The sequence below is a fragment of the Siniperca chuatsi genome, linkage group LG13 (assembly GCF_020085105.1).
Source record: "Siniperca chuatsi isolate FFG_IHB_CAS linkage group LG13, ASM2008510v1, whole genome shotgun sequence".
Classification (NCBI taxonomy): domain Eukaryota; kingdom Metazoa; phylum Chordata; class Actinopteri; order Centrarchiformes; family Sinipercidae; genus Siniperca; species Siniperca chuatsi.
The window spans coordinates 15,655,079-15,665,814 of NC_058054.1; the positions used below are offsets into that span (position 1 = coordinate 15,655,079).

Sequence of the window (10,736 nt, forward strand, 5' to 3'; positions counted from 1 at the left end):
GCGTCATCAGATAGATAGATAGAAAATGTGAAAAATCTTACACGTTACACATTACGTTTTTAAGCCTATTTTAAAAACGTAGCGACAATTAGTCACGACCTTTAAACAGACCTGTTGAAGCAGCAGTCACGACCATCATCCTCCCGTGTTTAACAACAGCCTGGCCTGACATAATCCCTTGAATCGTTTTTGTAAGCATCTTTCAAGGAATCCGCAGTTGTGCCAAGATTTTTGTTGGTGGGGGGCACTCAGCACTACTTTGGGTCCAAATTAATGATCTAAAATTTTCAAAGCAATAGGCTTAATTGGCCATATGGGACTCGAGGCTGACCGGATATGTGAGTGTTACGGGTTTTACTGTCAAATTAAGAAAATAACTTTTTGAGAAATCCATATGATTTAAAACTTTACTCTAAATTTAAATATTTCACATATGTTCATGCATCTAACTGAATGTATAACACCATCTGATAGAGCTTTTTGTAGCTGTATGACATAAATGTGCATAATTAATGAATGTTCAACAACAATCACATTTTGACAAAATAAAACATTTTTATTTAGAAGCAAGTTCAATTTCATGAAGCAATAGGTGACACAGCACAAGTAAAATGAAGGGATCCTGCAGATCCCCAGGGAAATATGATCCATTGAAAAAAAAGTAGGGAGATAATAATTGTTTTTTTTTGTTTATACATAATTTGTGATGCAGTTGCAGTCAGTTTTTTTTTATATAAATGCTTTTTGTGCATGAGAAACATGAGAAAAGTGGAGTTGTTGAAGTTTTTTTGATTGTCACAAATACTAAAGTCAGAATTCAGCTTTGTGAATGAAATTATTCCTATTCATTCAAATGTGACCATAGAAAACAAACATATGCACAAAAACAAGTCGTGCTGGATTTTAATCATATTTCTAGTAGGCATAGTCCTCTCTACTACTGGATTTGTTTGGTTCTAGATTTGTGATTTGGTTATTTTATTGATTTGTCTTTGTAATCCAAGTCCCTTGCATTGTCATATTGTTTAACATGGGTTTGCACTAATAGGAAATGAACCTCTAACACTGTTATCCCATGTAGCCATTTTGATGTGTGAAACTGCACTGAAATACACACTGACTATTTCACATCTACCATAGGTTGCAGTCCATGAGTGCTGTTTGCAGTGATGAATTATTATCCATGGCTTCAGGAGAAATGGCTCTGTGCCATGCTTATCTTCCCAGTCAGCGCTGGTTGCGTCGGGCCGGCATGATCCGAAGAGAAGCGGTGCTTTCTCGGGTCATGAGCCGCGTCACCTGGTCCAGACTGAGGCCAGCCACTGCCTCTCCATTCACCTGCAGAATTTCATCTCCGATGCCGAGGAGACCTGTGTAGGGGCCTTCGCCACTACCGTCACCCACTTTCTCTACATATACACCTGGGAAGGAAGGTTTGATGATGTATCTGATTACCTATTTTACCTGCTTGCTTTTAACAGTAAAAGCATTCTCTATTCTCTTTCTCTTCTATTCTCTTTATTTTATTCTATTTTCAAGAAACCCAACATATCATTGCAGAATAGCCTGCCAGTTAGAAGAGGAAATAAAGTAACCACCAAAATGAAACAACTGCAAAACCAAACTCTACATTAAAAGTCTGTATAATTTTTAAAATAGTTACCTGTGTCTGGTCGACCTTTGCCCCTTGAGATGACGAAACCAAATGGACCATTTGGGGGTCTGACGAGCTCCAGGAGGATGGTCCCATTAGGGAACGCCTGGGTGACCCGGCCCACTGGACGCACGATTCTGGAGGCAAGTACATCTTCAACGCTCAGGGCCCTGTGAAGCTCGAGCTGAGGGCTATCAGGGCTGTAACAGCAGAAATTCAACTCTAGTCATGAGTAAACTAATGAAGTAAAACCATGTAGTATGTGTTTTTTATTCATTTTTCTTTGACACCTACCTGGGCGCCAGTCCGTATGGTATCTGCACCTCTCCAAGGATTGTTGAACGTTCTGTTCTTCTCTCTAAACTCTGCACAGAGGAGGCTTTGCGCAGTTGAGCCAGTGGCAGCACCTAGTGGCAAATAAATGGCACTGTAACAAATTGTGTTTTTCACATTGGCAAAATTCACCATATCAGCTTTTGGAGCTGTAACGTTTTGGCTCTAACGGCCCTCTAAAACTAACAAGTGTGTGTTTGGCACCACACACACACACACACACACACACACACACACACACACACACACACACACACACACATTATGCAAATAGAGGCTGTGATTGGCTGGAACAGAAAGTTGTTTACATCTGTTTAGTGTACTCTTACAGCTGCCAAGAGGACAACAAGGATGGCTACCACAGAAAGTGGAAGGAAACTCGGACAACCTAGAATGCATTATTTGTGCTCCCAGTGGCAGAAAGGCTGGTAATACTTCAAAGCCTCGGTTGGTCCACTGTGGCAAACAAGTAGTGAAAGGTACTTCAAAGTGGAACTTGAAGTTTAAAGACATGTGAATAAGATTTTCTACCCTTTTGAGGTAAAAAAAAAAAAAATCACATGTATTTAATGTGACGAAATAAAACAAAAGACAATGGCAGAGCAGCACAGCAGTCCTGAACAAAACATAACATGGCATGAAAAATGTTTGCTACTCTTGCTCACCGTGTGCAGGGTTTGCAGCGAGGGTGTTCTCTGTATGGTAGGTTGTGGTCTGCGTGTGGGGCTTGGGGAAGCAGAGCTCACTCGGGGGGCCGTGGGTATACTGAGCTGTTCCATGCTGCTGGAGCGGCTTCCTTTCACGAGTCTACCAACACTGTTCAGACCAATGGAAGAAAAGAAGCGACGCAGGAAGAGCTTTGGCCGTCCATCCAGCTTTCTGTAAAAGTTATGAATGTTATATACTTGATAATATAGACTCAACATTTATTAATGTAGACACAATTGCATCCCCAACTAAACTACCAGGGATAGGGATATTTTAAGATGAACTGTTAAAACAATTATTTTGCTAATGGTTTTATCATTCTGCTATAAGTGGCTATAAACCATTAAGACGTTTCATTACCAGAAGAGGGCAGGATTGTCTTGATGTTCACAGAATATTTTTAACAATAACATCCTGTGGACTAGCAGGTCGGGATTTTAATCTCCTAACGGCTACCAGTCTGGCACACTCAAGCCGTTTTGGGAACAGCGATGGTGGGGGCAAGGGATTTACTGTCTAAGCTATGAGAAGAGCATTGTTATCTTGGCTTACCTGGACCCATCAGAGTTTTCCTCCCATATGGCCTCAGCTTTCAGATGTTCTGCTCTCAGCAGCTCTGCTCTGAGGTCCTCAGCCCGAGACATAGCCGGGCCGCGCAGAGCAGGACGACACTCAGGACCAGAACCAAGGTCTCCACTCAGACCTGCTGGTAGAAAAGGATGTACTGAGTTGATGTCAAAGAATCCTTCTAAGATATTCTATTCTATTCTGTTCTGTTCAATTTGTTCTGTTCTGTTAAATGTATTCTGTTCTGCTCTGTTCTATTCTATTCTCTTATGTTCAGTTCTATTCAATTTGTTCAGTTCTATTCTGTTCAATTTGTTCTGTTCTGTTGTGTTCTGTCCCTATTGTATTGTATTTTGTTCTATACTCTATTATGCAAAGTTTTAAATTAGATTAAATGAATTCCATAAGCTGATTTCAGCTTGTGATATCTTAATTTTTGCAGAAAGTAAAGTTCTAGCTCCACTTTTCCACAGTGGTCAAATGTAACAAGTAATCAAGTACTGCATTTAAGTAAAATTTTTAGGTACTTGTACTCTTGTACTTGATGAACATAAAATGGTACTTTAAAACATAAATATATTTTATTAATAAGTGTATATGTTTAAATAAACATATTTTATTAATATCTTTAATAAAATTAAACAGTCTATTATATTCTACTTTTATTTTTGAAATGTAAGTACATTTTGATGATAATACTTTTACTTAATTAAATGCAGGACTTTTTACAGTATTATTATTATACAGTATTTTTACACTGTGGTATTACTACTTGAGAAATGGATCTGAGTTTTTCTTCCACCACTGCTTTTCCAGAAAAGTAAATCCTCCCATAAGAAAGTACAGTATCACTCTATGACATGCAAATAGCAGAAACTACAGGTACTGAACTCTCTAAGCGATCTTCCATGGGATGACTACTCACCTGTTCCATCTGGAGTGGCATCCCAGAGTTCAGCAGCTGGCAGGTCAGTGATGAGCCGGGCTGGGGAGTACCTCAGGGTGGAGGGCCTGATACAGGGCACTGGGTTGCTTGTTGCAGGGGTCCCTTGGGTTAAAACCACTGGAGACTCCCTTCTTGCCTCTGGAGAGTCCAGGAGGGCAGAATGCTGGGATCCTCCCTCACCTCCCTGATTTGAGGTTATCTGGAACTGAACTGTGGACTGACCCGCAGCAGAGCGATTTCTTGAACTTGACTTCAGGGCTGACTTTATAGGCAGCATTGGGGTAGGTGATTCCCTTAGTCCACCAGATGCCTCCAGCAAATGGGGCTCCAGAGCAATGGGACTACCTGGGGCGAAGGAAACAGCTCTGCTCAAGTTGACCCTGTTCCTGGGATTTGAGTTACGCCGCTGAGCCCAAGACGGACCGTAAGGGCCGTGGCCAGACTCCATCCTGCTTTCTCCTTTCCTGCTCCTTCTCCTAAGTTTCCCAAACCCTGATGGTTTCCACCCTGTGCTACTCTCTTTGTTTTCCCCCAGCACGTAAGCTCCGGCAAAAGTGACAGTTAGAGGAGCTTTAGGACGAGTACTTGCCTCTGGCTTGTTTGGAGGCACCCAGTGAGGAATCGCTTTTCCCCGTGGGTCCTCAGGGTTGCCCTGCTGCTGCAGCTCAGTGTTCTGTGGATCTGACAGTGATGAGACTGGCTGAGGTTCTCTGACTACAGAGCCACATGCCTCACATTTCTTCACCAGCACTATTATCTCTTTAATCACTGTTGTGGGGTCACCACTGACACCCACATCTTCTTGCTTCTGTGAAGGAGGCATGGAGACACTTCTATGGCTTCTGCTCCTCTCTGAACCACTACTGCTAGAATCTGTATTACTTTCTTTACTCTTGGACTTGGGCATCACAGGCCTGCCGCGCTGTCTAACTCTATCCAAGTACCGAGACTCTGCTTCTTTTTCTGATTCATCCTCAAAGCGTACCCGTGTGGGTGAACAACCATACCGTCTGGATCGACCACCTTGGGGTGAAGTGTCTGGTTGGTTGGGGACGAGGAGGGGACCAGATACAGTTTGCACTGTAAGATCTTCTTTTGTTTTAACAGCTTTCTGCACAGGTGATGGATTGGGAGACTCAACTTGTTGCTTCTTTCTGCAAGAAATAACGCAGAACAGACACACATTTTAAAACAACACATATTTTGTCTGTAAGAGGGTTACACTTGTGTTGAGCTCATTTCTAAGCTTGTATCTTATGAAAGTGAGGTTAAATGAAAGCAAAAATGAACATGAAAGTGAAACTGAATATCAGCCATCTCTCAGCAACAGACCAGGTAGATAAAAGAGCCTATCACAACTAAGTATGCTGATGTGGGCATGTTGATATGCCACCCATTTTCAAAATAATTATAAAATTTTTGGTGATTAAATAAACAAATGACACAATAAACTGCAATGAAACATACAGTACATGTAGTTGCTATTTCAGGAACTAAACTGTGTGACCTGTACACTACTACATAAACAGAATGACACCAAACATTTTCTCAGCATTGTTTACAAATCACAGCCAGATTCCAAAGCTTTAACTCATTCTCAGTTACGCAACATTAGCTTTGACAATACAGGCCAAGTGCAAGATATAGACAAAGCAGAGAGAAAGATAAGGGAGACATAAGGGTGGGAAACTGAGGGATAAACAGATACAGGAAACTAAACGACAGAGACTGTGGTATAGCAACAAAGCAATTTGCAGAAAAGGTATTAACTTGTCAACAAATGGAGCTTGTTATCACACCACTGATTCATACCCATGCATGCATATGCAAAACTGCACAAACACAAGTGGGGCATTCACAGCCTCTAACATCTAACTTGTGAAGATGCAAAAGAAGTCATAGCCTACTTAAGTAGATGTAGCCAACTTACACGGTGGATCTCTGATCAGAATGGGAGCGTCTGCAGGGGCGATCACCTTTAATGTGATTGGAGCGAGCCTTGAGTCGTGCTCGCTCCAGGAGAAGCTTGGCTTGCTCATGTCTTGGGCTCAGAGGAAGCTCATCACTGATTACAAGAAGTGACCTGACGATCAAGAGAAAGATGCAAATTAGTTCGGAAATAAATCATGTGGGTGATGAAAATAGCAAGGGAATGGATAGAGTTGAATGTATGATGAGGCTATATTGCCATCTGTTGGAGTGAAATGGAGTATTTGATGTCTTTAAATGTGCAAAGCTTATTGTGTGTTGTGACATATCCAGTGACATCATATTCCCCACAGATTGACTTAACATAGAGTGAATCAAACTGTCTTCCTGTAATATCTTCTTATGTAATATCAGATAGATAGACTGGGGTGTGGCACTGGCCATGAGCAGCAGAGAGAAACGTCATCCATCCATCTATCCTTATAGCCAGCAGCTAAGCTGCTCTGCATTGTGCTTCATCGTCTGTACTTGTCTTTATCCCCTGGCCCAGTGATAAAGATAGCATGATACACAGCCATGTGGATTATCCTTGTAATAGACTGAGTGTGATTCATTCTCTACTGGGTGTCAAGAGGAGAACATATTGTGTTTCAATAGATTACAGTTTGTCATGTCAGTGTTGGGATAAAACACTGACCTGACAGTCACGGTATAATTAGCAGCCTGTTTTGTTACCCCATATGCAGTTGTTTTATTCTACAGTTTATAATGACGATGACCATAATGCACTCTGTAATCAGTGGTGGAATGTAACTAGGTACATTTACTCAAGTACTTACATACATATTCAAGGTACTTGTACTTTCTTGGGTATTTCCATTTTATGTAACTTTATACTTTTACTCCACTACGTTTGTCTGACAGCTTTAGTTACTAGTTACATTTCAGATTACAATTTTTTATACCCTTTCTATCCAGTGAAAACAAAGTATCTCCAAATTTGAATATGAATGTTTCTGATAAACTGAAGCATAAAGTGTTGCTTTATGGGTTGAGAAAATTCTCCTACTCCTTAAGATAAATAAATTATTTAATCCCCCCACCTGTTTATGCAACTGAGCACAAACGTGTTCAATTTATTTATCTTTTTTTTTTTAAATGCCAGTACAATATTTTTTTAAGGTTTTGTCTGGTGTCTCATCTACAATAATTACAAGGTTTTAATACTTTTTCCCTATTGTAAAGTATCACAGGTTGCAAATCTCTCGCAAATTAATTTCATTCATTTCAAAATCTCTTTTGGTTAAAATATTAGCTTCATTAACATACAGTATTTTATATTTATATTTCTTTATGAATATACGCTCTATCATGCCTGTATCTGTACACTGTTTGTTTTGATTTTGCATGAGGCAGCTTATTTGACACTCTAGCTGCTTCTATCCAAGGGAACTAAAGAGACTCTTAATTCCCACAAGTGGAGCTGTAAGAGTGGAATTTATGAGGAGAGGATATAAATAGTGCATAAGAGTTGTATATCACCACCCTTGCCAAGCACATAAAGAAGCATTGCATTGCTCACCTCAAATAGGGTTCAAGTTCCTGAGCAAGAATGGTTGAGTCTGAACTGTCCAAAACCCCATGGGCACCTGCGATTGGCATAAAATAGAGAGGAAAAGTATAAATCTTAGCAGATCTGAAATACAAAACATGGATTTCCTGTCTTTGTTTCCCTCTACATTTAGCTAACCTAGTGTATCATTCATATAAAATAGTGTATTATTCTTATTTACGGTTTAGTTCTTATGTAGTGCTTGCTTGGGGCAAACACTACTGCCAAGAGAGCATCAACCATAAACTGACCTACAGGGCATTAAAATAATTGGATCTTTGTATGGTCATAAGGATTTTCATAAACCTTTATACCAATAGATTCAGTGACAGTGCCATAGGTTATCCCTGACTGATCCTTAATGTAAGAAAAAAAGAAAAAAAACAGGTTATGCAACTACTGAGAGACAGATAACGGCAGATTTCCCTGAGACAAGAGGAAAAAATCACCTGATCATCATGGATTTACACGCAGGTCTTTCACTGACTGTATTGGTATTGACACACAGGACATATTATTATACGTAGTATGGAAAAATACACAGTCTGTCACCCTACATGGATACAAAGACATCCATTAGCACACAGACAGAGATACAAAAGCAGAGACACTTCCCCCACCGCTCTGACTGCTAATAATAGCAACAACCTCATGCACATCTGCACATCTGACATCTGTTCAACACTGGGAGTCAGCCAGGTTACATACTGCATTTCTATACAACATCATAGATAGACAAAAAAGGGCTTGTATAAGGAACTTTAAATGGTTACAAAAGTTGGAAAGTATTCTAAGACAAAATAATAACTTTATAATGCTTAAATGCTATTTCTGAGGCACTGATCTGAATTTCCATCTCCACTTACAATGGTAACAGACCACCTCAGCTTTGAAACTGCTGAAAATATTGTAGTCGCAATAGCTAACAACATTCACTACACTGTACAAGAAAGTTGCAAATGGCAATCAGAAAACTATGACTGAGCCACTTTTTTAAAAATTATAAACCGAAGCCATTCAACCTGTATGGGCTGTTGTCTGATGTATACAGAATGTAATAGATATGTATAAAGCAGCCGGAGGCTTTACAGCACTTTGTCAGACACCTTCGATGTAATACAATCCTTTCATCAACAAACTAAAAATAAAACCCCCTCAAGATGGGGAGGAGGGATCTTATCTGGGATTCGGTCCTAAGTTGGTCTCTTAAACCCTTAGGTCAAGCTTTTGCATTATTTATGGCTCCACCCATTAATTACAAAGTTTTTACATTTGACATTAAATACATGGTATTTCCCTCAAGAGACCTACCTTTACAATCCACTCTGTATGCTGTGTCTTCACTCTGCTCGCTCTCCTCCCTGCAGTTATGTTGTCTGTCCCTTAACTTTGCATAAGCCCTCTGCTTCACCTTCAGTTTCTCATCAGCAGACAGTACCCCACTTTGTGAAGACATGCTCTCCCAGCTGTCTGAACTGCACAGTCCTTTGCCGTCTGTCTCCTTCTGCTCGCACCTGTCCAGGTAGCACTCCACACTGTCAGAGTGTTTGAATTCTGAGGATGCATCGCTGTCATCCACCGCACTTCCCATATCACTCCTGGTGCTTGTTTCGGCAGGTTTAGACCTCCTCTGAGGCTCTGCTAGTGCTTCTGTCTGAGTATAGTCCTTCAAAGGTAAAGTGGAGGGTATGTTGTTAGGGCCAACACCATTTAGAAGCAGTGTTTCCGGTCGTGCTACTCTCCAGAAGCCCTTGGGTGGTGCCCAGTGTCTGGTTGGTGTGGAAGACGTGGAGGAAGAAAAGGAGGATGTTGTAGAAGCAGAGGTGGTGGCAAAAGAGGAGGAGAACACAGGTAGAGGAGGAGGAGGGGATGGGTCATCCTTACTGCTGCTTGAGTTATCGGACAGAAGACTCTCCAGACTGGTACCCTCCCTGAGCACACATGGCTGGCCTGTCGGAAAACTGACCTGGTCCTCATTTCTTTCTGACCTCTCTTCTTCAGTTTCCTCTCCCCCCTGTAACACCCGCTCTCTTTGAACTTCAGCTGGGGGGCTGTGGATCTCCAACCTCACTTGCACTTCTACCTCCTCCTCTTCATCACTACTGCTCAAGTTTTTCGCAGCACCTGATCGCCAGGAGGGGGCAGGCAGAGATGCCTGACCCTTTCCTCTGGGCCTCTGTCTGAGAAGGATTTCAGATGAAATCTGCCCAACTGAACTGCTCACTGAGACCTCTGTGTCCAACCTTTCTCTTTCTTTCTCTCTCTCTCTCCCTCTTGTCCTTCTCTGTGTGAGTGACTTCACCTTGGTCTGTAGTGCGTGCACAGCCGAACTCTGAGGAGGAGGAAGTTGGGTGCTCAAAGAGGGTGCTGGGAAAACAGGCTCAGGGACGGGACCAGTGATGAGTCCCCAATTAATGGGAAGCCCAGTGGGTAAAGCGGAACTGGATTGTGCTTGGATATTATCAACCACCTTCTGTTCCTCCATTGGCTGGTCATGCACAGAAAAGTCCAAACAGATCCTGTAGATTTAAAAAAAAAAAAAAAAAAACAGAAGTTTTTTACAGGCATGCAAACAAAACCATGTCTCTTACATCTGTTCTACATCTCTGTTACCAGCTACTTTCTATTTGATCTGCCTGGTGAGGAGATATGTAATGTGGATTCAGTCACGTTGCCTTATCCACTGATTACTTTGCAGGGCACAGGATAATCCTTTCGAATGAGAATAAGCGACTGCTGCCTGCAACTGAGCCCCTGCACGAATAAACAATATTATAAATGTTTGTTGTCAACAATATACAATGAAACCAAACTTTCTCTGTAAATCACCTGTAAGTCACCTGTTCAATACAAAAGCAGATAAAAATTAATTATTAATTATTCAGCCTTAAGAAATTGAAACATTTCTGAATTATCTGTCATATACTGTAGATCCTATGCACCACACTTTTCCAAAGGCCTGTTTAACAAATGTAATTAACATTATG

The 10,736-nt window shown here is 41.1% G+C and overlaps 1 protein-coding gene across 2 annotated transcripts; it reads right to left on the bottom strand.

Moving 5' to 3' along the window:
* Positions 1 to 535: 535 nt before the first annotated feature.
* si:ch211-13f8.1 lies at positions 536 to 10,280 on the bottom strand. Of its 2 annotated transcripts, none has more exons than XM_044219197.1 (9): positions 9,061 to 10,280; positions 7,720 to 7,786; positions 6,139 to 6,291; positions 4,188 to 5,362; positions 3,248 to 3,401; positions 2,653 to 2,866; positions 1,949 to 2,061; positions 1,664 to 1,854; positions 536 to 1,421 (listed from the first exon to the last, which is right to left on the bottom strand). In XM_044219197.1, the coding sequence occupies exons 1-9, from the start codon at positions 10,232 to 10,234 to the stop codon at positions 1,228 to 1,230; spliced, it is 3,435 nt and encodes a 1,144-aa protein (XP_044075132.1). In that variant the 5' UTR covers positions 10,235 to 10,280; the 3' UTR covers positions 536 to 1,227. The 2 variants fall into 2 exon arrangements, with proteins under 2 accessions (XP_044075132.1, XP_044075133.1); XM_044219198.1 differs by having other exon boundaries at positions 3,248 to 3,398; positions 9,061 to 10,249.
* Positions 10,281 to 10,736: the final 456 nt, after the last annotated feature.